The sequence below is a fragment of the Macaca mulatta genome, chromosome 15 (assembly GCF_049350105.2).
Source record: "Macaca mulatta isolate MMU2019108-1 chromosome 15, T2T-MMU8v2.0, whole genome shotgun sequence".
Classification (NCBI taxonomy): domain Eukaryota; kingdom Metazoa; phylum Chordata; class Mammalia; order Primates; family Cercopithecidae; genus Macaca; species Macaca mulatta.
In genome coordinates this window covers 112,618,154-112,645,700 of record NC_133420.1, presented here as the reverse complement: position 1 = coordinate 112,645,700, position 27,547 = coordinate 112,618,154, and the positions used below count along the sequence as shown (strand labels likewise).

Here is a 27,547-nt window from a genome sequence, read left to right as displayed (position 1 = left end):
GAATGAGTAACAATTGTTGCTTCTCAAATTAAAGCAGTATAAAAGGTGGCTCATGCCTGTAATCCCAGCACTTTGGGAGGCTGAGGTGGGCGAATCACAAGGTCAGGAGGGTCAGGAGTTCGAGAGCAGCCTGGCCAATATGGTGAAACCCCGTCTCTACTAAAAATGCAAAAATTAGCTGAGCATAGTGGTGGGCGCCTGTAGTTACCCCAGCTACTTGGGAGGCTGAGGCAGAAGAATCACTTGAACCCGGGAGGCGGAGGTTGCAGTGAGCCGAGACTGTACCACTGCACTCCAGCCTGGGTGACAGAGCCATACTCTGCCTCAAAAAAAAAAAGGAAGGGGCTTTTGTGTAGACTTTGCATTGTGAGAATATTGGTATTGACACCATTTATAATTTGGAGTGTAGTTTGAAGACCAGATTCTACTGTTTGTCGCATACTGGTTAATATGGCTGTAAAGAGGAGATGAATGTGGCCACTTTTCCCAGTCTATTACTCAGGAGGACTGTAAATTTGATTGGCTGTTACAATTCTAGCAGAATCATTCGATTTGAGAGCAATAGAAAGATAAGATATCCAATTACCCAAATGATTTGCAGGGTTGGCCAACGTTGTCATGGAGACACGAGTTGGAACAAATTAAATTTTAAGCAATAAAATAATCTTAAAGCCCGTCTGGGAACAAGAAAATTTGGCAGTGGCACTTACCTGAATTGAATCTTAGCTTGACACGATGTTGTTTGACATTGATATACTGTGGGGGCCTAAACTTATATGTGGCACAACGCTATGTTTAAAAAGTAGCTCAGCCAAACCAGCAAAGGGGAGTATTGGTATAAAGTCGGGGATATTAACATTTATTTATTCTACAGCTTAAATGATGATTAGACTCTGGGTTCCCAAGAATATTTTGTATCTAAGGATTGAAATGCCTTAATAATGATTAAGCAGCTTTAATTAGACACTTGGGGGAAAAAAAAAGATTTATTTAGCAGCAACACGCAATTTTTGGAACTGCCGTTCCTCTTTGTGTGCATATCTTTTGGTGAAGGGGGGGTGGAGGTGTAAGCATGCATATATTTGCATGTACAAGTAAGGAGATTTTGGCACATGCCCCTACACTGCAGATGATTCTCTGTATTAGTTAAAATTTCTACTTTGCAGTACTGCTTGCAGACTGGAAAATTGCGTTCCAAACTTCAGCTGATGATCTAAAACCTGAATAAGCATTAGTCTGTGGCTTAGAAGGTTATTTCCCCTCATTAATATATTGTTTAACTGGTTCCTGGCTTGTGCCACGGATTTGAAAACAGCCGAGTGGCCCAGAAGGAGGGAGGGCTTTTTATCCACATGTCTATTAGACAGATGGAGATGAAAATTGGTCTGAGGGCAAGCCATTTGCAGCGTTCTCACAGCCTTCGATTTTCCTCTCATCCTCACCACAGATCATCTCAAATGATTCAGTAATGACCAAAAGTGCAACATTGACCTTTATTCCCTGGTGGATTACTGTGTTTCACAGTCCAAATGGCAGGAAGTCTATTCTGTTCTTCCAGAAGGAGCGCAGCATTATTGAGCCAGCCCAGCCCTGTGGGAACCACACAAGTGCAGACCAGTGTAACAGAATACGTGGGTTAAATTTGGTTTCTGGTGCTCTGGGAAACGAGAATTGACATGTCCTGGAACCCACATAATTAATGGAAGAATATCTAGGATGTTTTCTAAAAACACACAGGAGCACATAAATTGATTTGTCCACTTGTAAAATAACTTGTGAATTACAGGAGTGGTAACTTCTGGTGGCCCCTGGTTTATAAATTGTTCTTGCTTCCATTATCTTCAGTTCCTCTCTCCTTCTTATTTAATGCTTCCCTAGTATGTCTTAGACAATACTGTAAGGCTTTATAATTTTAAAATTATAAACTGACATGACTGAGCATAAGGGGATGAAGGGCTTTTTCTTTGGCATACTTTTAATTATGTATATTCTTGGTCAGTCCCTGTAACCCTGAATAGATTGTCTCATACGACACTTTTTTTTCCCATCCTGAAAGTAGGTTGATTGTTATCTTGGAGGAATGGTGATTATTTTTCTCTTAGATTCCTCTGTGGATTGTATAATGATGCAGTGATTGGGTTTTTTTTTTTTTTGATAAAGAAGTAATTTGTATTTAAAATGTTATTCCTGTTTGCCTCCACATGCATGGCTGAGTCAATATTCTGTGAATCCATATACCATGGCACCTGTCATCTAGGATCCTTTTGCTTACTCTCTTCTAAATACTTAAAATAATCTTTTCCAAAGGTTATGCTTTGAAAAATTTAGCCAGCATCTCAGATTTCATTTTAATCGTGACTATAATGCTTTTGAGAAAATAAAACTTAACTGTTTACTGTTCACAAGTTATTTTTCTGCCTCAGTGGCTCCAAATTTTAAATCCTACCCTTGCCCACCACAACTTCCAGCTTCCTTTACACATCCTTCTTTTTTTTTTTTCCAAGATGCAATCTTGGTTCTGTCGCCCAGGCTGCTGGAGTGCAGTGGCACAATCTTGGCTCATTGCGACCTCCGCCTCCTGGGTTCAAGCAATTCTTGTGCCTCAGCCTCCTGATGTAGCTGGGATTATAGGCATGTGCCACCACGCCCGGCTAATTTTTGTAATTTTAGTAGAGACAGGGTTTCACCATGTTGGCCAGGCTGTTCTCAAATTCCTGGCCTCAGGCAATCCACCCACCTCGGCCTCCCAAAATGCTGGGGTTACAGGTGTGAAGCCACCATGCCTGGTCTGAGTATCCTCACTACTTTGAGAGTAAGTTGTGGAGCACTGCAGGTTTTTTGGCATGTGATATTGATTAAAAACATAATTCCAGGTTCCATCCGGGAAGGCAGCAACCTTATCTTCCTTCCCAAAGGACCATCTCTCCCCAGCAGCTCAGCTTGGGGGAGCAGGAATACAGCTTAGGGGCTGAGACTTTCCAGCTGAAGTTTCAGCACTGAGTTTGAGGGGCCAGGAATAGCTTTGATACATCTATCAAACTTGGAGCTATTATGTGGATTGGGGGCCTAGACCTCCTTGCAGAGAGCTGCTTTCCCTAAGAAGTTGCTCAGGAAGTAGAGGGGCAGCCGTTACTCATGTATGTGTGTCATTCACCTGCAGCCATGGCCCATGGAAACCTTGTGCAGAAAGTTCCTTTTCTACCATCCAGGTTGGCTGAAGATTTCAGTGTGTTAGGGAAACATTCAGAGGTAACTTGATTTTTGCTTTTTTTTTTTTTTTTTTTGAGACAGTCTTTCTCTGTCACCCAGGCTGGAGTGATCTCTCGGCTCACTGCAACTTCTGCCTTCGGGGTTCAAGCCATTCTTGTACCTCAGCCTTCTGAGTAGCTGGGATTTCTGGTGTGCACCACTACACCCAGCTAATTTTTGTATTTTTAGCCATGTTGGCCAGGCTGGTCTCCTTCTGACCTCAAGTGATCTGCCTGTCTCGGCCTCCCAAAGTGCAGGAATTACAGGTATGAGCCACTGTGCCTACCTGATTTTTGCATATTTTTATCTCACTCTGTTGCCCAGGCTGGAGTGCAGTGGCTTAATCATAACTCCAAACTCTGAACTAAGGATTACTCCGAACAAGTGATCCTTTGCCTAAGCATCCCCAGTAGCTAGGACTATAGGCCACACCACCACACCCAGCTAATTTTTTAAATTTTTATGTAGAAATGAGGTGTTACTATGTTGCCCAGGCTGGTCTTGAACTCCTGGTCTCCAGCAAGCCTCCTACCTTGCTCTCAAAAGTGCTGACAGATGTGAGCAGTGCTTCAGGCTTTTGTCTTTATTTACACAGGCATATTTTATTTTATTATTTATTTATTTATTTTTTTTTGAGACCAGTCTCGCTGTGTCGCCCAGGCTGGAGTGCAGTGGCGTGATCTCGGCTCATTGCAACCTCCGCCTCCCAGGTTCAAGCGATTCTCCTGCCTCAGCCTCCTGAGTAGCTGGAATTACAGGCGTGCACCACCACGCCTGGCTAATTTTTGTATTTTTAGTAGAGACGGGGTTTCACCATGTTAGTCAGGCTGGTCTCAAACTCCTGACCTCATGATCCACCTGCCTTGGCCTCCCAGAGTGCTGGGATTACATGCGTGACCCACCGTGCCTGGCTATACAGGCATATTTTCGTTTCACAATTGTCATTTTAACCTTCATCCAATGATGATGATGATGATATAGTCTGCTTTTCCTCCCACTAATCCTGCTGTTGTATTATCTCATTTCTTATGAGCTCTCTAATGACTGAGATCTGTGAAGAGAGTTAAAGGTATAGGCTTGCTGGGGTGTGGCCCAGGGAGAGGCTTGTTTTTCTTCCCCAGGAGGGTAGGTGATGACTTCACGGTGATGATCTGTGACTCACTCTGCAGAGTTTGGAGAAAGATTTCTTTCTCCACCACAGAGTGCATTTTCCTTTAAGGCCACCAAAAGCTGCCCTTTTTCCGTCCTGGGACAAGTCAATACAATTTCCTGTGAACAGGCCCTTTCTGAACTCCATAACAAGGGTTTCTGAATAATGGAAATGTGCTATTTAGGAACTAAAACAGCTGTGATGCTTTTGTCAAAGATGCATCTTTACCAAAATGACAAATTAAAGCCCAAATGCTCTGCTTGGCAACAGTTGGGTCAAAACATTTAAGTCATTAATTAGAAGGAACTGAAGGGGGAAAAATTTACACAAACAGCATTGCAGACTCAACTTCATCTTGGAAAATGCAACTGAATTCTTAAAAAAAAAAAAAAAAAAAAAGAGGGCAGCCCTCAAGTGGGGCCTGGCAAGCTTGTCATTTGCAAATAAATCAAAAGACCATCATTGCAGGAAGGAGAACCAATGAATAGAGTTGCTTTGTCATTCTTTGATGGGCCCCACACTCAAGCCTGCTATTAAAAATGAATGCATTCAAGAGGCTCTGCATTAAGAACATAAACAATTAAGGGCACTTGAGTTGCTCTGCTGAGAGCTGCTGCGAAGATAGGAGAGCTTTCTCCGGAGATGCAGGCCCCTGCAATCTGCCTCACCAGGAGCTAGAGAATGGGAGCAATTAGTGTTGCTATCTCTGCCCGAGCAGCCTTCAGCATGGTGTTTTTTTTTTTTTTTTTTTCCCCCCTTCCTTCCTTTCTTTTAACCCCTCCTTGTTTTCAGAGAAGCTGCGAGTGTGAAAGATGGGGAGTGAAAGGATAGTATCTGGGCCCAGTTGGAGAGAGCTCAGATTTAGAATGTTGCAGGAGCTGCCAAGTGAGGGGGAGATGGAACATAAAAGTTATTATCTGCCAGTAATTGGTGACTTGTGTTCTGATTAGTTGAGCCACTAAAGGGTTTCTGTCGTCTGGTACTCTTTGTTTTGTTTTAATCACAGGCTTGAAGAAGGGGCGAGATTACATTGCCATGGGTGGAATAACTTAAATGAATATTGTGCGAGGTTTTCCACAGAAGGCAAATGTGTTCCTACACCCCCGGTTTCTGTTCTTGCCTCAGTGTTTTGTAAAAATGTGTGAGAGGGCAGCCCTCATATTGCTGCAAGGCTCTGGAGAGAGGCAGGCCTGACCTCTCCTCTCCACTGTCTCGTTCTGACATTAGGCAAGTTATTGTAACCTTTTAGCCTATTCTCCTGGGGCACCTGGTGACCACATGAAGATTAGAGAGTGGGCATCAGAGCACCTGGCAGGTGCCAAGCAGTAGATGCTGTTGAAATAGATGGCAGTGCTTCTCAAAGTGTGGTCTCCAGTCCAAGAGCCTCAGGATTACCTGGGAACTTGTTAGAAATGAATATTCTCAGGCCTAGACTACAACAGGAGCTGTGCAGGTGGGCCTAGTCATGTGTGTATGACACAAGCACAAGGCCATCCTAGTGTACGCTGGAGTTTGGGAACCACTGATGGCCTCACTAACCTTTATAAGGTTTTTTTTGTTTGTTTGTTTTGTTTTTTAAATTAAAAGAGAGACTGAGTTTCCCTATGTTGCCCAGGCTGGTCTCAAACTCCTGGGCTCAAGGGATCCTCCTGCCTTGGCCCCCCAAAAGTGCTGGGATTGTAGGCGTGAGCCACTGTGCCCGACCTCCCCACATTTTTAAAATTTGGATTTCCTGAAAATGTGATTAGTCATTTTATCGGCGTAATTACATTTTAAACAAAAGCTACTCAGACACATTAGATTTAAAGATGAATTTACCTTTTCATGAGCTATTGGTGAGCAAGGCACTGTGATGGGAGAAATCTTGACTCTTGAGTAGCAGATATCCTGAAGGAGGCCTCTTGGCAGAGGAACTCTTCCTCTCCTATGAAGGGAAAGGGAGTATTGGAAGATTATTTGCTCTGTTTTGTGTGTATCATTTTCGGCACACAGTTGTTATGCATGCATCCCTAATTAAATTTTTTTTTTTCTTTTGTGGAGGTACTGTCTTGCTGTGTTGCCCAAGTTGGTCTTAAACTCCTGGCCTCAAGTGATCCATCCCGCCCAAAATGGTGGGATTATAGGCATGAGCCACCATGCCTGGCTCCTAATTTTCTTTAGGTATAAAAATAAGATGTCATCTTCGGGAACTAGAGATGTGTTTGTGGATTTTGTTCTACCGGTGGGCCAGATGGTCTGATGTTAGGGTTGATGGATCATTCTTTCTGCCTGTGGAGGAGAATATTAAAGTGGAGTTTGGCTACAACTCGTTTACTTAAGGTTTGCAATTCATAATTGAGGTCCCTTATAAACTGTCTATTCTATGCAGAGATCTCTGCTAGGGTAGCAAGGGCACGGTGACCCTGTCATTGACAGATGAGAGGCACTTTCTGTAGTCCCTTTGTTGGCTGAGGGATCATGCCGACTTGGCCTTGTGCTGCTGCAGCCCTGTTTGGACTGTATGGCCTTTCAGCAGCTGCATTGCTTTGCAGACAGGGCCGAGTTCATCAGCTCGCTCTTGTTGTGAGTATCTCCCACTTCCTAACTTCTGTGCCTGGCGACAGAGGTGAGACTCCGTCTCAAAAAAAAAAAAAAGAACTAGGCAGGGAATATGTGGCTTCTAATCTTGTTTTATGATCTTGGACAAATCATTTCCTTTAGACCTCTGTTTCTCCACGTGTGATTTGAGGATTCTAAGAGGGCTGGGTACCCAAATGGTTCCAGGTTTGCCAGCATTGTTGTGTCTCAGGGCCACTGTTGATCGCAAACGTGTTGGGCCTGGCGGTACTTATCTCTCTTCCTGATGTAATAAATGTAAACAGTAAGTTGGCCGGGTGCAATGGCTTGTTGTGCCTGTAATCCCAGCACTTTGGGGGACTGAGGTGTGTGGATAATTTGAGGTCAGGAGTTCCAGACCAGCCTGGCCAATATGGTGAACCCCCATCTACTAAAAATGCAAAAATTAGCTGCATGTGGTGGTGCACGCCTGTAGTCCCAGCTACTCGGGAAGCTGAGGCAAGAGAATTGCTTAAACCCATGAGGCGGAGGTTGCAGTGAGCTGAGATCATGCCACTGCACTCCAGCCTGGGCAACAAGATTAGACCCTGACTCAAAGCAACAACAACAACAAACATTTAAACAGTAAGTCAAGGGCAATGATTCCAAAGTCACTAGAGGGAGGAAAAAAAGGTCACTAAAAACCCTACCACCTCAGCATAATTACTCTTTTAATTTTGGATATCAACTTAAGGTGTTTGGCCACATTCCTAATTTTTTTTTTTTTTTTTTTTGTTACGGAGTTTCACTTTTGTTGCCCAAGCTGGAGTGTAATGTTGCTATCTCGGCTCATTGCGACCTCCAGCTCCTGGGTTCAAGCTATTCTCCCACCTCAGCTCCTCGGGTAGCTGGGATTACAGGCATGCACCACCACGCCCGGCTAATTTTTTTGTATTTTTAGTAGAGACAGGGTTTCACTGTGTTGGTCAGGATGGTCTGAAACTCCTGACCTCAGGTGATCTGCCCACCTTGGCCCCCCAAAGTGTTGGGATTACAGGTGTGAGCCACAGCGCCTGGCCCTTATAAAAAAAAAAAAAAAACAAAACAAACAGGCATACTAATACTAACACCGTGTCTTTGTTTCTTCCCCTCCTGCGTCATCTAGTGAATGTCTTGGTCATTTTAGCATCATTATCACAAATATGACTTTAATGGCTACTCGCCATGCCTGTGAGTTGTGTGTAGTGTATTTAACTGTTCTCTTAGTATTAGACAACTGATTTATTAGGAGGGCAAATGTTAACTTTCTCAAAAACTGGGCAGATGGTTGTGATGTGTTGAATTGCTGTTACATCTTTACCTGGCTTTTTCTCTTTTCCCTTTGAAACTAGTGCTGCAGTGAACAGCTTCATGCATGGAATGCTTTTCATTTGAACTATTTCCTTAGGATAAATTCTTAGCTGTGGGAAGCCTTACCAAAGGGTTTGAATAATTTCATGCTCTTGAAACACAATGCCCAGTTGCTTTCCAAGACAGCGCTACCAATTTAATGTCATCAGTAACGTAGGATTGTTCCAGTTTCCCTGAGGATGCATCATCACTGAATTTTGTTAATTTTTTAAAAACTGCCTTAACCGTTTCTGAATGACCTACCTGACTTACAACAAAATTTACATTTTTGTTTGGTTGCCGGTGAGGTTTCTGTGTACATTTTTTTTTTTTTTTTTTTTGGATTTAAGGTTGTCATTTCACAGACTCAGAAACTTCTAGTCAGAAGGGATTTAGAGGTTATCTGTTTATTTCCTTTGTGTGCTTTGTTTTCATGTTCTTGCCCATGTATCTGTTGCCAGACACTTCTTACCAACACTCCACTGTGTTTTTATCTTGGCTTCCCGCTTGGTTCAAAGAAACCAGAAGATCAGTTTGCCAGCCCTCAGCATAAGCACCATTTTTTATGATCCATCAATTTGCAATTTAATGCTAGTGGAGTTTCCCCTCCCTAAGCTGACTTTGGGCAAGGTGCCATTGGATTGCTTTGAGGCCCATGGGCAATTACTCTTAAGCAGTCCTCGCCCTGTTTTGAGCTTCAAACAGCACTCATTATGCTGCACTACTGTACGTGTAGTGGGGAAGTGTGCGGGTGCTGACGAGTAGGCTCTTCCACATTGCAATTAGACAAAGTGTGAGAAGTAGGAAAAGGTGGTGAGACTTTTAGGAATTATAGAATCCTAAACTCTTAAGCTATTTAGAAGACCATATCTTGAATTTATTTATTTATTTATTTATTTATTTATTTATTTTTGAGACCAAGCAATTCTCCTGTCTCAGCCTTCCGAGTAGTTGGGGCTACAGGCGCGTGCCACCACGCCAGGATAACCTAGTTGGGACTACAGGCGCGTGCCACCACGCCAGGATAACCTTTTTTTTTTTTTTTTTTTTTTTTTTTTTTTTTGTATTTTTAGTAGAGGTGGGGTTTCACCGTGTTAGCCAGGATGGTCTTGACCTGACCTCCTGATCCACCTGCCTTGGCCTCCCAAAGTACTGGGATTACAGGCGTGAGCCACCATGCCCGGCCATGTATTGAATTTAAAAGTCTTGCAGAATACACTAGAGTTTGATTGATTGCTGGTCTCTGAGGTCCTTGGCCATATTTCAGCTCAGTTAAAACATACATGTAGCTGGGCATGGTGGCTCACGCCTGTAATCCCAGCACTTTGGGAGGCCGAGGCGGGCGGATCACCTGAGGTCGGGAGTTTGAGACCAGCCTGACCAACATGCAGAAACCCCGTCTCTACTAAAAATACAAAATTAACCGGGCATGGTGGCACACGCCTGTAATCCCAGCTACTCGTGAGGTTGAGGCAGGAAAATCCCTTGAACCCGGGAGGCGGAGGGTGCGGAGAGCCAAGATCGCGCCGTTGCACTCCAGCCTGGGCAACACGGGCGAAACTCTGTCTCAAAAAAAAAAAAAAAAGGCCGGGCGCGGTGACTCAAGCCTGTAATCCCAGCGCTTTGGGAGGCCGAGACGGGCGGATCACGAGGTCAGGAGATTAAGACCATCCTGGCTAACACGGTGAAACCCTGTCTCTATTAAAAATACAAAAAAATTAGCTGGGCTTGGTGGCGGACGCATGTGGTCCCAGCTACTCCGGAGGCTGAGGCAGGAGAATGGCGTGAACCCGGGAGGCGGAGCTTGCGGTGAGCAGAGATGGCGCCACTGCACTCCAGCCTGGGCGACAGAGAGAGACTCCATCTCATAAAATGAAATAAAAAAATAAAACCATACATGTACATGAATTGTATACTTACCAACATATGATTTTGTTTTTATTTTTTTGTGAATAGCCTTTCTCTAGTACTGTTTAGTAATTGTTTATGTGGGTGCACCTTGGCCATTGAATTTAGGGGTGCATGGAGATTTAAGTTTTAGTTCATTGAGGCATGACTCTGAAAGTATATTAAATATGTACCCTTACATCAGTTTTAGTAGGGGAGGTACAGCGAAGAAATGTGTCACAGTATTTAGTAGGAGTCGTGTTCTCCTAATGCTTCCCATCTTGTTGTGTTGAGAAGGCTTTTATGTAGAAAGCCGTTAAGAAACTGTATGGAAGCTTTCTTTGTATGACATGGTGATTTTTAAGCACACAGGTTTAGTTTACCAAATGACAGTAAGTGCTGTGGAGGATCTTGAAGGACCTAGAGAAGAGTGTGTTTATTGGTGTTATGGGGGAAAGGCAGCTTCTCAGTGAATTTGAGGCGGGCCTTGAAGGATTGGGAAGAGCTCTCATGTTTGTATAGCACTGTGGAATAGTATACCTTAGCTTGCATACCAGCTCATCAGCTCACTCAATTTTGATGAAACTCTGAAGCAGAGTGGTGGTAATCCTGTTAAGTAAGAGACCTGGGAGGGACCCAGTGGTTTAAGTGACTTAACATAGAACACCTTACGTAGTAGTTTGCCAAGTAGATTGCCATCATCTAAAAACCAATTTTTAGATGCTGAGGGCTAAATGTATTACCATATGCAAATCAGCGAGGAGAGCTGGCATGGGTAAGGAGAATGAAAGACTGTTGTAGACAGGTAATTTGGACTCCTGCTTCCTGCTGCCTCAGTAGGCGGTGGCCATCCATGCAGAAAGGCTTGTTGCTGGAGCCTTCATCCTGCTGCGTACATTTCTGGGTGGAGGGTTTCATGCAGATTTGGTTTGTGGATAGCTCTTGAATGCAGATTTATTGTTGTTACCTTATACAGTATCAAAAATCTAGGCACAGGGAAAGTTTATAAGCATTATGACTTAGCAGGTACCAAATAAGTCTTCATCATTGGGTAGGAAAATGATTTCTAGGTGGGAAATACAGTTAGCCCTCAGTTTTTCACTGCAGCTGTCTAGCCTTTGCAAGAGGTGGAAGGCAGCATGGTCAAATACCCAGGTTAATCTGCCGGCACACTCCGATCAGTAATAGCATGGGTAGGAGTCACGAGAGGCCGGGTGCGGTGGCTCACGCCTGTAATCTCACCACTTTGGGAGGCTGAGGCGGGCGGATCACAAGGTCAGGAGATCGAGACCATCCTGACCAACATGGTGAAACGCCATCTCTACTAAAAACAGAAAAATTAGCCGGGCGTGGTGGCACGTGCCTGTCATCCCAGCTACTTGGGAGACTGAGGCAGAAGAATTGCTTGAACCAGGGAGTCGGAGGTTTCAGTGAGCCGAGATGGCTCCACTGCACTCCAGCCTGGTGACAGAGCAAGACTCCATCTAAAATAAGTAAGTAAATACATTAAAATAAAGTCACTACGAGACTTGTTAATTTGTGCTAAATTAAGAATCTTACCAGAATACTCTTTTGTTGAAGCAAGAGATAATACCAAGAATTATTGCCAGTTTTTATGCTACTGCAATCCAGATTATTTGAAGGGAAGATGTTCATGAAGCCTCTTGGGAGCTAGAGATGTTTTAGGACTCACAGAGCATTGTCAGGTAAGCTCTGTACCCTCACCTGCCAGGAGGTAGGTTGTGCAGGTGGAGGAGCCAGGGTATTTCAGAGGACGTCAGCGCATTTTCTGGGGTAAACCAGCTTGTTAGTAGAACAGTCCAAGACTTGGATTTAGATTTTCTGACTCAAAAGTCAAGCTGGCTCCTCAGGATAGTTTTAAGATCAGGGTTTAGAGACCTGGCAGACGGAGGGGAAGTCTCGGGTAACACTCTCCTTTATTGCTCCTATTTGCTTCTTCTCCAGACTATTTATGTAGAATTTCCAGAACATATGGTATGGCTTTTGATGTTTTTCATCAGGTTGGGCTTTGATTTCTAACTTTTCTTCCTCCTGTTTCAGGCTTATCCAGTCTAACCCAACTTACATAGTACAGTCGGCCCTTTGTATCTGTGGGTTCCGTGTCTGTGAATTCAACTAACTATGGTTTGAAAATATATATTTTTTTAAAACATTGCGTCGGCCGGGCACAGTGGCTCATGCTAGGATTATAAATCCTAGCACTTTGGGAGGCCGAGGCAGGTGAATCACTTGAGATCAGGAGTTTAAAATCAGCCTGCTCAACATGGTGAAACCCCGTCTTTACTAAAAATACAAAAAATTAGCCGGGTGTGGTTGCAGGTGCCTGTAATTCCAGCTACTTGGGAGGCTGAGGCAGGAGAGTTCCTTAGAACCCGGGAGGTGGAGGTTGCAATGAGCCAAGATTGTGCCACTGCACTCCAGCCTAGGCGACAGAGCGAGACTCTGTCTCAAAAAAAAAAAAAAAAAAAAACCAAAAAACGTCTGTAGTGAACATGTACAGACTTTTTTCTTGTCATTTCCTAAATAATACAACAACCATTTACCTAGGATTTACACTGTATTAGGTAAGTAATCTGGAGATGATATAAAGTGTATGGGTAGATGTGCATAGCTTATATGCAAATACTATACCATTTTATAGAAAGGACTTAAGCATCCTTGAATTTTGGTTTCCATGGAGGATTCTGAACCAATCCCCCACTGATAGCGAGAGACCACTGTATCATTGCCTTTGCTTTCGTATGTATTTCTTTTCTTTATTTTATTTTTGATAACTTTAATATTATTAAAGGTTTACAAGTTCATTTCATTCAGACTCGATCTTAACTGTCCTCTGACCATGTTCAAGTCTACTTTGACGCCATTCTAGGTAGTAACACATAGTTATTATCATAAAGATGAGGGCATCTTTTCTTAAACCAAAATAAATTCCAGCTAAATCAAATAGTTAAGTATAAAAATGTAGCCATAGCACACTAGAAGAAAAGTAAGAATGGCTTTTATGATATTGGTGTGTTCTAATCTTCACCTAAAGGCCAGGAGCATAGGAAGAAAATGCTTTCGTTTGACAACATAAAGACTTAAAGTTCTATACAGCAAAACATTCGTATCAAGCAAGGTTGAAAGACAAGTGGCAAGCTGAGCAAACTCTGATAAAGGGTTAATATTTGTCTCATGCAAGGAAACACCACCAAAAGACAAAAATGATTAAACAACAATGGAAGAATGGAGAAGGGAAACATAGAGTGGACCAATAAATACATGAAAAGATGTTTAACTAGAGGAAGAATTCAAGTAATGCAAATAAAAATGAGGTCATTTTTTAATCCATTAGATGGATGAAGATTAAAGAAAGGTCAACAAAACCCAATATTGACACTGGGTGGGAGAGCAGGCACCCTCCTGAACTTGCAATAATTGGTACAGCTTTTTTTTTTTTTTTTTTTTTTTTGAGACAGAGTCTCACTGTGACTCCCAGACTGGAGTGCAGTGGCACAATCTCGGCTCACTGCAAGCTCCGCCTCCTAGGTTCACACCATTCTCCTGCCTCAGCCTCCCGAGTAGCTGGGACTACAGGCGCCCACCACCAAGCCCGGCTAATTTTTTTGTATTTTTAGTAGAGACAGGGTTTCACCGTGTTAGCCAGGATGATCTTGATCTCCTGACCTTGTGATCCACCCGTCTCAGCCTCCCAAAGTGCTGGGATTACAGGCATGAGCCACCGCGCCCGGCCTGGTACAGCTTTTCTGCTGGGCAGTTTGGCAGCATGCATTGCAACTTAAAATATGCATACACTTTGACCCAGCAGTTTCACATCTAGGGATTCCTTTTAGAGATCTGTGTGGAGGGTTATTTGACACAGAGTCGTTAATTGTGCAAAATTAAATGAAACAAATATTCCCTGGTGTCAATAGTACTTAAACATCTTTATGCTTATATGGTGGAATATTTCAAGGTACTTGTTAATCTAAATTGACTGGGATGATGTCCATGACACATGTTTGAGTAACAAATTATAGACAGGCAGGGTATATAACGGAAACCCCTTGGTATTAAAATGTGTCTCTCACTGTGGGTTTCTGTGCACATAAGTGAGAACCTGGAATAATGGTACCCTAAAATCATCAATATGTTACCCATGCTTATCCTTGGATGATGAACGCAGGGTTATTTTGACTTTCTTTTATATTTCTGTATATACATCTGTGTGCATGTGTATGAGTTCAAAGTGAGCATATATCATTTTTAAAATTGGAAACCTTTAAGTGTGAATTTCCAAGAAGGGGAATGTACAGAATGTTGCAGGAATATGTGGTAGGTAGGGAGTTGGGAGCAAGGACCTATGTAGGATACCCACTAAAGGCATCTCTACTCCTTTACATGAGTGCAGAACCCTGTTGCAAAGGAGAGGAAAGCCTTGCCCATGCTTTCGAGGAGAGCCATGACCTTGAGGTAGCTTGAGTGGGTGGCTGTGATCAAATGAACTGGGTGGGGCTGACCCAGTTCTGTTTTTGTACCTGGTACAGCTGCACCCTTTTTGCATATATCTGCCTCGCTCTCTAAAGCAAGGTCATGCATGGGCTTCCTCTCTTTACCAGTCATTTCCCCTCCTAGTACATTTTGTCCAAGGCATGGTCTGTCTGTAACCTTGTCTCATTGGTGGTCAGGTAGAATTGGGTTGGGTCAGCCTAAATCCAATCTTATAAAACCAAAGACTTTGTTTAGTTAATTCAGATCATCTTAGAAGATACAAGGCTGCTGTTTTTTATACGCTTGATTGTAAAGTTCCTGGGATTTTGTTTCCTTTTTTTTTGAGACAGGGTCTTGCTGTGTCGCCTGGGCTGGAGTACAGTGGCACGATCTCAGCTCACTGCAGGCTCAACTTTGTTCCTGGGGTTTCTACTTTGTCTTTTTCCGTTCTCTATTTCTCAAGGTCATGGACTGTGTGCTTTTAAATTTTTTTCTTGTGATCCTTTTCATTGCTTAATTCAGTAATATAGGTGGCATTTAGTAAACATTGACAAAATGATGAAATAAGTAAGGTCAAGGATGGGCCTCTTTACAAATGACTTTTTTTTTTTTTTTCTTTTTTAAAAAAGCAGAACTGGTTCTTCCCAAAGAGAGGAGAGCAGAACTGCTTTTTGCATTGCTGTAGGGTGTTGGAGGTGCTGCAGGTGGATCCTCCCCGGGCTAGAAGTAGAGTACCCTCTGTTCCCTCTCTTGCCAGTTTTTGTCCCTTGTAGCAGAGGGACTGCTGTGGATGTGGAGCGGAGCAAAGGCTTTTCCAGCCTTCTTTACTTTTATATTTTTTGAGATGGAGTCTCCCTCTCGCATAAGCTGGAGTGCAGTGGCGTGATCTCAGCTTACTGCAGCCTGCACCTCCTGGGTTCAAGCAGTTCTCTACCTCAGCCTCCCGAGTAGCTGGGATTACAGGTGCCCGCCATCGTGCCCGGCTAATTTTTGTATTTTTAGTAGAGATGGGGTTTCACCGTCTTGGCCAGGCTGGTGTTGAACTCCTGACCTTGTGATCCACCTGCCTTGGCCTCTGAAAGTGCTGTGATTACAGGCGTGAGCCACCGCACCTGGCCTTTCCTGCCTTCTTTAAACCAGCCTGTGCTGTAGACACTGAGGACACCTTTTTGTTTAGCTGACCCCTGGGCCCTGTCGGTGAAGTCTTTTGAGTTTGACACTGAACTGTGGCGAAACTTTCAGAACACCCAGGATATCATGACTTGACCATCACCCTCTAGAATGGAATGTTTTTGGTCATGTTTTCTTGGTTTGTTGAAAGTTTGAGGGAAGCCTGTGAACAATAAAATCCTGTTTCAATTGTACATGAGCTGGGACAAGTGGGAAAGAGGTCAGCAGATCTTTCTTCTGCTCTGTCACCTTAGGCCTTGTCTTTGAAAGCTGGACTGCTTTGACAGTGCTGTGGCTGCCGTGGCTTCTGACACCAGCTTGAATGAACTTGCAATAATGACATAAATGTGTCATGGTGTGCCGTCACTGAAAAAGTACACTTGGCCAGGCTCAGTGGCTCACGCCTGTAATCCCAGCACGTTGGGAGGCCGAGGCAGGCAGATCATGAGGTCAGGAGATCAAGACCATCCTGGTTAACATGGGGAAACCCGGTCTCTACTAAAAATACAAAAAAAAAAAAAAAAAATTAGCCGGGTGTGGTGGTGGACGCCTGTAGTCCCAGCTACTTGGGAGGCTGAGGCAGGAGAATGGCGTAACCCAGGAGGCAGAGCTTGCATTGAGCCGAGATCACACTACTGCACTCCAGCCTGGGCGACAGAGTGAGACTCCGTCTCAAAAAAAAAAAATTATATATATATATAGTCACCATATTAAATGATCATGTAGCCTTTAACCGCCTAGATTTTCCAATTAAATTAAACTACTCATTATCTCTTATTATGCGACCAATAAAGTGTGCGGTTGTGGCTTACTTTGCAAGTGGGATTAATATCTACTGTTTATCTCAAGATAAGTATTAGTAACATAACCTGGGGAAACCTTTTTATGCACCTTTCCAGAGCAAGGGAGGGAGAGGAGGACTAAAGTGTTAGAGGTATGAAGTTTTACCTTTCTAAACTGATTGTGAAGTATTCTAAACATTTGTATGGCTTTGTCTTTATAGACTGAAATCGCCAAGAGATTGAATACGATTTGTGCACAAGTCATCCCATTTCTGTCTCAGGAAGTAAGTAAAACCGTTCAGCTGTTAAAGTGCAATTATGTTGCTTCTCTGTTTGCAAATTAGCTAGTTTTAAGATGTTAATTTTATCACAAGGAACAAGTGTGAAGAACATCTGTTACAGCTGAAGTGTGTAAACCCCCTGCTAGTCTATCCAGCACATCTGAGGGCACACTGTGGAAATGGTGACAATAGCTCAACCTCCAAATTAATTTTTTTTTCCCTCTGGAAAACTGCAAAATGACTATCCAATGTATAGTTTTGCTTTCTTTCTTTTTTTTTCTGAGACGGAGTCTCGCCCTGTCGCCCAGGCTGGAGTGCAGTGGCCAGATCTCAGCTCACTGCAAGCTCCGCCCCCCGGGTTCATGCCATTCTCCTGCCTCAGCCTCCTGAGTAGCTGGGACTACAGGCGCCCACCACCTCACCCGGCTAGTTTTTTGTATTTTTAGTAGAGACGGGGTTTCCCCGTGTTAGCCAGGATGGTCTCGATTTCCTGACCTCGTGATCCGCCCGCCTCGGCCTCCCAAAGTGCTGGGATTACAGGCGTGAGCCACCGCGCCCGGCCAGTTTTGCTTTCTTTAAGTAGCATAAGCTTGAGAGCTACTGAAAATTCAGGTGTCCTTTTTATCTTTTAAATAGAAAGCTGTTCTCATACTGACTTTTAAAAATGGTTCCATCAAGGTAGACTTTACTAGGGAAGCAGGTAGTTCTTTTGTACTTACGTATCAAGGCAGTTGTCTTAATACTGTCCTTGAAGGGGCGGATGATAATAGTCCAAAATACATTAACTTACTGAGTCATATGCATGTGTAAGCTATTTTGTTTAGTTACAAAGTCATAGAAGTTTAATCTTAACATTCTTTGAGGGGGGAAATCTCTTCATATGAGTAATCTATGAAATTGACTCAGGACTATTGTATTTTAGCTTTGCCTTGAAAAGTTTACCTTCCTTTTGGATATAAGCTACTAAATGCTGTAATGTGTTCTAAGTGTGCATGGGATGAATGCGTCTTCACACAGGGTGGAAAGCTTATTGGCCCGGGAGTTGGAATACTGGGTATCCTGGTTGGCATCTGTTGCTCCATGCTGGATGGTCACCATCTCGTTATTGTTGTAACAGCCTTTTCCAGTATAACCTTTGTCTGTCTGATATGACAGTATATTTGTCTGCCGTTTGAATATATTAGTAGTTGTTAGACTTTAGTGATCCAGGGCTCTATGTTACATTCTCATGCCTCCCAAAGTAAATGTATGGCTTTGTTTTTATTTGTGGGTGGAGTTGGGAGTTGGGAGGTGTGGGGTGAGTTTCCATCTCTGAACTGAGGCTGGAGTCCTTCCTTTGCCTTGTGGAGGGTGAAGAATCAAAAGGCTGTAAAAGAGTGAGAGGAATTCCAGGAGTTTCTGAAAATGACGGGGGGGGGTCAAGGTTGATTGATCAGATAAGTGATCAACAGATTAATGTTAAAGTTTTAGGTATTAAAATGGGTATTTTATTTGTTTATTTTAAAAATAGAGGTTTCACCATGTTGCCCACGCTGGTCTTGAACTCCTGGGCTCACCCCGTCTTGGCCTCCCAAAGTGCTGGGATTACAGGCATGAGCCACTGCGCCTGGCTGTAAAATGAGTATTTTAAAATTGCTGTAAACTTATGGCCAAACTTATCATGGTGAACCTCTTCTGTGAAGAAGGACGATCTTCCAAATTCTGTTCTATTTATTTTTTAAGGTCCTATGTTATCATTCTTTATGTCCTTTTTTGTTTTCTACCATTCCAAGCCAAAATTTGCAGCCAGAAGTAGTGACTGGTGTTGTTTAGAAATAAAGGGCACTGCCATTCTCAGTTTTTCCCTGTGTTCTCTGAAAATAATGTGTGGTTGAGAAATTCCGCGTTTAAACCCCTCTACTTCAGCCTGCATTGCGCACAGCATTTGACTTTTTGTTGTTAGAATATACAATGAAGTTCTTGGCTGTTGCTAATGCCCTTTCTTCTCCTTGTTTTCAAAGCATCAACAACAGGTGGCCCAGGCTGTCGAACGTGCCAAACAGGTGACCATGGCAGAGTTGAATGCCATCATCGGGGTACGTGGCCTACCAGGTCTACCTCCTACAGTGTGTATAACCAGCTTTCATTTCTTATTAATTTGATGGCTTTATATATATGTGTGTGTGTGTGTGTATATTTGTGTAGCTTAACGTTGACCTATTTGATAAGGGTGGGAGGAAGAGACTTGGGGTGTGCTAAGGTATATGGAGGAAGAGGGCTTAGCATAAGGAAGATGACAGGAGAAACATTTTAGGAGGGGACAAAAAATAAATCTATTAATTAAAAACATTCGTTTTAAACAGACTGGGGTCTTGATATTTTGTCTAGTCTGGCCTGGAACTCAAGTGATCCTCCTGCCTTAGCCTCCTGAGTAGCTGGGTCCGAGGGCAGGCACCCCCTTGCCCGTCCTTAAATCTACTTTTAAGTGGTAAAATAAATGTAGTTCATCCTGTGACACCTAAACCACCCTTGCTTCATTAGTCTAGTAAAAGCTTTAGGTTAGCATTTTAAATACTTTCCTCATTTCTCTCTTACAATGTGAGATCACAGTGAGGTCAAAATGGGTCTCTGAATTATCGTTTCATTTAGTTATCCTTGCTTTTTGCCTTTTGCTTTCTGGGGTATTCGAACCTACATAACTGTTGGCTCTTGTTCTTTCTTGCGCCTCTTTCATGAATTTTTAAGTGACAAACCAATGAAAAGAGCGCTTTCTTGCTGTGGAAGAAGTGTTAATTGTCTGCCCTAGTGCTCCCTGGCCTTTCACCCGGGTTCTGCTCTCCTCTGTTGAGTTCAGTTAGTGCTCCGTGCTGGCCACTGGTTGTCAATCACAAGTCATTTGCTCTGCATTAATGAATCTGGTGAACTGTGCATTCCATCCCCTGCATGAGTTCATCCCCCGCCCCCCACTGCAGGACCTGGGACGGTTCTCACGTGTTCTTCCCCTTCCAGACTAAGCCAAAGAAGGAGCTGAAACAAGGGACCATCCTTTCTGATTTTATTCATATGTGAGTGCCTTGAGCAGATTCAAATCACTCATTTATCAATTTATGTTAATTGCTTGTGAGATGATGCCCTGCTGGTCTTTATAGTTCCCTCAGACACTTTGTAATGATAATTAGACATGCTGCTGTACGGATTAAGAGTGCCATAGTCCAATGACGGCCACAGACAATGGAACCAGTTAATCCATCAGAGCTTAAAATTACATCCCAACTGGAGATGGAGAAAAAACATAAGAGCCAAGGAGGATTAAAGAACGAGCCTCAGCTTGAAAACTCTCCTTTCATCAGTTTCTCAATTGCAGATCTGCAGTTGGGTTGTCTGTGGTAAGCTATTGGCAGTCAATTAGGTGAAATAAACTAGGAGGGTGACCTTCATTTCCTTTTAATAGCTTTTTCCTCCCTGAAATGGGGAGCTTCAGTGGATTTTCAGCTTAAATTTTATTCAAGCTGCTTTATTACACTTGACAGCTTAGCTCTGCATAAACAATTCTCCCTCCTTTTCCCCCCAGATCCAGGCACTGCCTTCCCCCTCCTTCAGTATCACATTTTTGACTGTTACTTAGTGGGCTCTCTAATCACATTCAACAAAAAACACAATTACATCTGCATTTGTCTGCTGCCTTCTGTACCCTTTTCTTGTGTAATGAATTGCTTTATTTCAGAGATCAAATCAAATATTCACTGGTACTTTCGCATGTACTGTGTTTGATTAGCAAAGACTAATAGTGAATTGTACTTGTAGCTCAAGCACAGAATTTTTTCACCCAAATGAATGAGGATGGAAAAGCCTGTTTTGATTAAAGGAAAACATATGCAAAGCAGTTCTCAAGTACCCAGTTAAACTTTGTGGAACATGTTTGTTTTCTGATAGACTCTAAATTTCGACATATAATTTCTTGATGGTAAAACTCTGATGTTTACATTCTCAAAGGCACCGCCCAGCTCTCGTGAATCTCCTTCGCACCTACACTTTAGGAAGGAGGAAATCGTATTAACCAGATGTTCATAGGTAATACCCAGTTTGAGCTGAACCGGAGAATAAAAATAGCAGATCTTTTTCGAAGGGCAAATGAATTTCTAATTTTACAAATGGCTTTAGTCCAGGAAAAATGTTGTGGAGGTTATTATAAAGGCAGGTTAGCTCTGGGTGCCTTGGCAACAATAAACCAAAGTGGTGAATCAGGCGCAATGCAAACGAGACTTACGCCCATTGCGTGTCTTGGGCATACTGGCATGTGCGGTTTTTATCATTGTAATTTTTGGATTAGTATATGAATTTATGTCAGAAGGCTCTTTTCAAGTTTGTAGTGATCAATAATTATCCCACACCTTAAGTTTCATGCTGTGGTATATGCTTGATTTTTGCTTGAAAGGAATTGTGTGCGTCCTGGAAAATCGAAGTAGCATAAAATTGGGTTGACAATTCAGTGGACCTTTGCACCCCTTCATTGAACATGCAGTGTGTCAACCTGTCTCCCCAGAGGGGAGGAGGTACCGGGAGACTGTCTGTTCCTACAAGCAGCAGCTGCACAGAGTAAATGCAGCCTGGTTTGATAGCAGCTGTCAGTATTGTTCAGGGGCCGACTTAGGGTAAAGAACAATGGGAGAGGCCACGCTCTTAGTCTGCATCCACTTTCAGGCTAAGAAAAGAAATAGTAATTTAACGGTTTAGACATCTATTACAAGTGTGAAAGATCATGAAAGAGTACCCTTTAAAATGCAAATGAGCCGAAACATTCTCATTCCCTTTAAGGTACAATCAAGGAGCTTGACTGCTTGCTTGACAGGGCTAAAGATACTTCTCCTTATCAAACCTGGAAAAAGTAAATCTTCTCAAGGACATCCACCTTCTAGGTTAGTTCGAGGTGTGTCTTGGGCCCGCGGGTGCTCTTTGAGGAGGCAGAGAGAGGTTATATTTTGTCTGTGCTTGTTGAGGGAATTAGCAGAGTCCCCATTTCTCACCAGCATAGAAATTGTAGTTCTCCTATCTGGCAGAAAATACTGAATTTTAATTCTTTCTCACCGTAGCACCTGCCTTCAACTTACATAGAGTATCAGTATTTAAGAAAAATAAGCTTCTTAGATATTTGATACTGGAGAGACTATTGAAATATTTCTGTAGACCTTTTTTTAAACAGCTTTGACAGCAAATCTGGTGACTGGCAGAATAATAACTACGGTCCTACTTTTTGAATTTTGCTTATTACCAATTCTTTTGCTATTAAATGTGTTGTAGTCTTGTCACAATGAAAAGGCTAATTTATAGTGCAAAGGTGTACAAAATTTGTACAAGGTTTATTTGGTTTGACACATAGCTCACTTAGGCCTTAGCAAACAAGTCGCATTGTGAGAAGGGAACTTACTCATTTGAGACCTTGAGTTTTTAGATCAGGATCGTTGTTAAACCATAAGCAACATTTTTGTTTGTTTTTTAAAATTTCTACTAAGAATGGTCAAAACAAAATTGGTTATTAAACGTTGTAACATCTTATTTGTGGAATGGCTAATGGCTGCCTGAATGCAGGGAGAATTGATAGAAAGACTCTTCAAGACCACTTCTCCACTTTATTATTTGGGGAGTTTGCAACTAAAAGCTCTCTTCTACCTGCTCTGATAGGTACTGAATAATTGATTTCAGTTGGGATTGGGATTTCAAATAATTAGTGTTCTCTTAACATCACAGATAATCGAGGGATAATATAGAGAGATACATATCTGTACACACATAGATTTGTTTTTTTCAGTTGATGTCTAATTGTAATATAGTGAAATGCACAGCTTGATTTTTGACACCTATGTATACCTGGTAACCCACATTCCACAGTAAGGGGGTGGTTTCCAGAACCCCAGTGGATTCCATTATTCTTATCAGTTTTTCCCCTTCTCCTAAAGAAAGATAGTTGCTTTTTTTTTTCTTTCTTTCTTTCTTTCTTTTGGCATGTGAAAGAAGAGCTAAAGATGGTTGGGGTTTTTTTTGGAGACAGAGTTTTACTCTGTAACTCAGGCTGGAGTGCAGTGGCATGATCTCTGCTCACTGCAACCTCTGCCTCCCATGTTCGAGCAATTCTTCTGCCTCAGCCTCCCGAGTAGCTGGGATTACAGGCATGCGCCGCCAAGCCCAGCTGATTTTTGTATTTTTAGTAGAGACAGGGTTTCACCATGTTGGCCAGGCTGGTCTTGAACTCCCAAACTCAGGTGATCCACCTGCCTCAGCCTCCTAAAGTGTTGGGATTACAGGTATGGGCCACCGTACCTGGCCATAAAGATGGTGGTTTTTTTAACTGAAAAGTTAAAAAAGAATCAGTCAATTACATTTTAAAAAATATTAATAGTAAACAATGGCACAGTTGTATGTTTTATTTCTAACCACCTGTTGTTCCATTTCATGGTGTTTTTGGTAATCCACATAAGAATATTTACACTGTGTTGCCTTGGACAAAGCATGGGCCTTGGGATCAGATGGACTTGGGGAGGATGCTTAGCTGGCATCTATTAGCTTTATAACCTCATATAGTCAGTTAACCTCTACAATGTCCCCCATCCGTGGATGGTAATACCGTCTCTACCTTCCCTGCTTTTGTGGGGATAAGACCCTGGCTGGCAGTCTTCAATGAACATGTGATCCTGACCCCTTGAACTGCAGTTTTGTCTGCCTGGTTTTCCTAAGTGCTTGTAGCAGATCCGTAGGTCCAGTTGGTCAAGCCCTGGTCGGGGGTGGTTGTGCCAAGCAGCAGTTCACCCCTTTGTCTTGTTTAGTGGTTACAGGGATGTGGGTGTTTGAGATTGGACCCAGCCAGATGCTCTGCTCCTGCCATTAAGTTGTTGTGCATGAATGACAGGGACACAATAGTGAAAAAGGACGGCCATTTAGCTTTTGATGTACAAACTTAGAAGTTCAAAACCACAAGAAAAAAGTTAAGTTTGGGGAACAGATGGAGACAGAATTGAGAGCAAAAATGTGAAGACATCATTGACTTCCTTACCTAACATGAGGAAGAAGGCAGACAGTGCCATTGTTGACACAGAGAGGTTATAGGAATCATTCTGATAAAGTTGGGAGGGAAGAGAGTTAGAAGAGATGGCCGGATGACCAGTGGGGATTGTCCTTCCCTTCCACAAAATGACAGGTTTCTATTTGTGGCCTCAAAGCGGACAGTTGGGTGCAAGACAATTTGAGCAGTTTCCTGTGGTAATGCCTGTGAACTTTAGGAGATCAAGAAATTTGGGTTTGTTTACATATAACCTATGTACAAGAGAGAGAAGAAAAAAAGAAATTTGGGTTTAGGCAACCTGGTTTTTCTTTCTCACTTATTTGGATGTAGTCTGACTTATTTTTCATGAACATAACCTTGGTCAAGGCATATGGGGCTTATATGGGAATCTGTTTATTGATCAGATTTCTATGTTCCTCCTCCATAGGCAAATACCTGATTCTGTATATTTTAAAACAACTTAGTATAAAATTAAAAATAAGTCTAGGGTATTTTGTGATGTCTGGCTAGATGTTTTCGTGTAGGGGATGGCTGTGAATTCAAACTCCTAAAACATTTGTAGAAGGAGCTTGTCCATCCCTAAGAGATTGAGTTGTAGACCTAAAGGGCTCTCCACTGTTGCATGAGATGATTGGTTTAAGGATTAGTAAAATGTTGGATTATTTTTCTCCTTTGGCTGTAGCTGTCAGCTATCTATGGGACTGTAGTGTGTGAAGTTTAAGAGGATGAGGTTAGCCTCTTATTCTTATGAGTATGCGGTTAATCCCTGGAAAGCCATCAATAACCCAGCCGTAAGTTTCTTTATAAAACAAATTCTCCCTAGGAGAATAATGCATAGCCTGCTACCGAGAGAAGACTAAATAGCTACAACAAACATGGATCTTCTAGCTCTACTAACTTGTATTTAGTGACGTACTCTCTACTTAAATTACAACAATCTAGCGCTTTTATTAAATTTCCACAGGGAAAGAACAATATTGCAAAGAAGTCTTCGCAGCCCATCTCTCCTTTGGTTAAGTTTGTTTGTCTGTTTTTACTGAGAGCACAACTAGGTGCCTGACAAATGCAGAACTCTTCCTCAGTGTCCGGATTATCGTCATCACGCTTTGTAGTTATTAGAAAAGTGTTGAAGCGTTTACTTTTTAATTTCCCCACGTATTTCTTTCCTTTTTTAAAAAAAATTTTAATTTAATTTTAAGTTTCGGGATACATGCACAGGATGTGCAGGTTTGTTACATAGGTAAACATGTGCAGTGATTGCTGCGCCTGTCAACCCACCCACATAGTTTCCTGTGATTTTTACTTGATTCCCTGGAATAAAGCATTATATATTCTTCTTTTTTCCAGAAGGAGGAGAAAAGCTTCAGAATAGAAAATAGAGTACCCCATTATAGGAATTACAGCTGTGTATTTTTAAATTTTTAATTTTTGTGGGTACATACTATCTGTATATATTTATGAGGTACAGGAGATGTTTTGATGCAGGCATACAGTGTTTAATAAGCACATCATAAAGAATAGGGTATCTATCCCCTGAAGCATTTATCTTTTTTTTTTTTTTTTTTTTTTTGAGACGGAGTTTCGCTCTTGTTGCCCAGGCTGGAGTGCAATGGCACGATCTTGGCTCACTGCAACCTCTGCCTCCTGGGTTCAAGTGATTCTCCTGCCTCACCCTCCCGAGTAGCTGGGATTACAGGCATGTGCCACCATGCCTGGCTAATTTTGTATTTTTGGTAGAGACGGCGTTTCTCCATGTTGGCCAGGCTGGTCTGGAACTCCTGACCTTAGGTGAACTGCCCACCTCGGCCTTTCAAAGTGCTGGGATTATAGGTGTGAGCCCCTGCGCCCGGCAAGCATTTATCTTTTGTGTTACAATCTAATGACACTCTTTTAGTTATTTTAAAATTACAATTAAATTATTATGTTTTTTTTTTTGTTTTTTTGGTTTTTTTTTTTTGAGACGGAGTTTCTCTCTTGTTTCCCAGGCTGGAGTGCAATGTTGGGATCTCGGCTCACCACAGCCTCTGCCTCCTGGGTTCAAGCAATTCTTCTGCCTCAGCCTCCCCTCACAAGTAGCTGGGATTACAGGCATGCACCACCATGCCCAGCTAATTTTGTATTTTTAGTATAGACAGGGTTTCTCCATGTTGGTCAGGCTGGTCTTGAACTCCTGATCTCAGGTGATCCATCTGCCTCGGCCTCCCAAAGTGCTGGGATTACAGGCGTGAGTCACTGTACCTGGCCAAATTCACCTTTTTAAAAGCATATACTTAAGTGGGTTTTAGCATATTCACATTGCTGTACAACATCACGACTATAAAATTTTTCTAGGACGTTTTTGTCACCCTATAAAGAAACTCCATATTCATTACCATTTATTCTTCATGCCTCCTCCCCTAACCTCTGGCAACTACCAATGTGCTTATCCATCTCTATGAATTTGCCTGTTCTGGACATTTCATATGAATGGAATCATATAATACGTAGCGTTGTATGCCTGGCTTCTTCATGTTTTCAAGGTTTATCCATGTTGTAGTATGCACCAGTATTTTAGTCCTTTTTATTGACAATTAACATTTCATCAATATACCACAGTTGCTTATTCATTCATAAGTTGATGGACATTTAGGTGATTTCCACTGATTGTCTATTATGAATAAGGCTGCTGTGAACATTTGTGTACATGTTTTTGTGTGGGCATGTTTTCTCTTGGATTTGTCTCTGGGAGTAGAATTACTGGGTCTGTGGTAACTTTATTCACTTTTTGAGCAACAGCCAAACTATTTTCCAAAGCGGCTGCATCATGTTGCATTCTCACAATAGCATATGAGAATTCCAATTTCTCTATATGATCTCTGCCATTTACTGTCCATCTTTTTTATTCTATGCATCCTAGTGGGTGTGAAGCAGCATCTCCTGTTTTTTATTTGCATTTTCCTGATGGCTAATGATGTTGAGCATCTTTTCAACCAAAACCCGCCTAGTTTTTGTAGTGGATTTACCATCACATGGCTTGTCATAGCCTTAATGGCCTTCCGGGGAAATGGGATGAGCAAGGCAGTGGTCGTGCAGGAAGAGTTGGCCTGTGTGGATTAGCTGAAATGGAGAAAGAATAAAGACAGGCCAGGCATGGTGGCTCACGCCTATAATCCCAGCACTTTGGGAGGCTGAGGTGGGCGGATCACCTGAGGTTGGGAGTTCTAGACCAGCCTGACCAACATGGGGAAACCCCGTCTCTACTAAAAAGACAAAATTAACCTGGCCTGGTGGCACATGCCTGTAATCCCAGCTACTCGGGAGGCTGAGGCAGGAGAATCGCTTGAACCCAGGAGGCAGAGGTTGCGGTGAGCTGAGATAGCACCACTGCACTCCAGCCTGGGCAACAAGAGTGAAACTCCGTCTCAAAACAACAACAACAACAACAACAAACACCCCACCAAGTACCAAGTACCATTTTAGCAAATTTCAAGTATACAATACAGTATTATTAACTATAGTCTCCGTGCTGTACCTTGGAAATCCAGATCTTCTTTATCTTGGGTAACTGAAACCTTGCACCCTTTGACCAACCTCTCATTTT

The 27,547-nt window shown here is 42.5% G+C and overlaps 1 protein-coding gene across 12 annotated transcripts in view; it reads left to right on the top strand.

The window, feature by feature from the left end:
* Nucleotides 1-27,547, top strand: part of TLE1 (TLE family member 1, transcriptional corepressor) — a 107,449-nt gene that overhangs the window by 18,551 nt on the left and 61,351 nt on the right. For 7 of the 12 annotated variants that reach the window (XM_077965225.1, XM_077965224.1, XM_077965223.1 and 4 more), the window contains 2 exon segments: nt 16,875-16,937; nt 18,935-19,009. The exons of 1 other annotated variant lie outside the window; for it this stretch is intronic. In XM_077965225.1, the coding sequence (XP_077821351.1) occupies nt 16,875-16,937; nt 18,935-19,009 (138 nt within the window). 12 annotated transcript variants of the gene reach the window in all.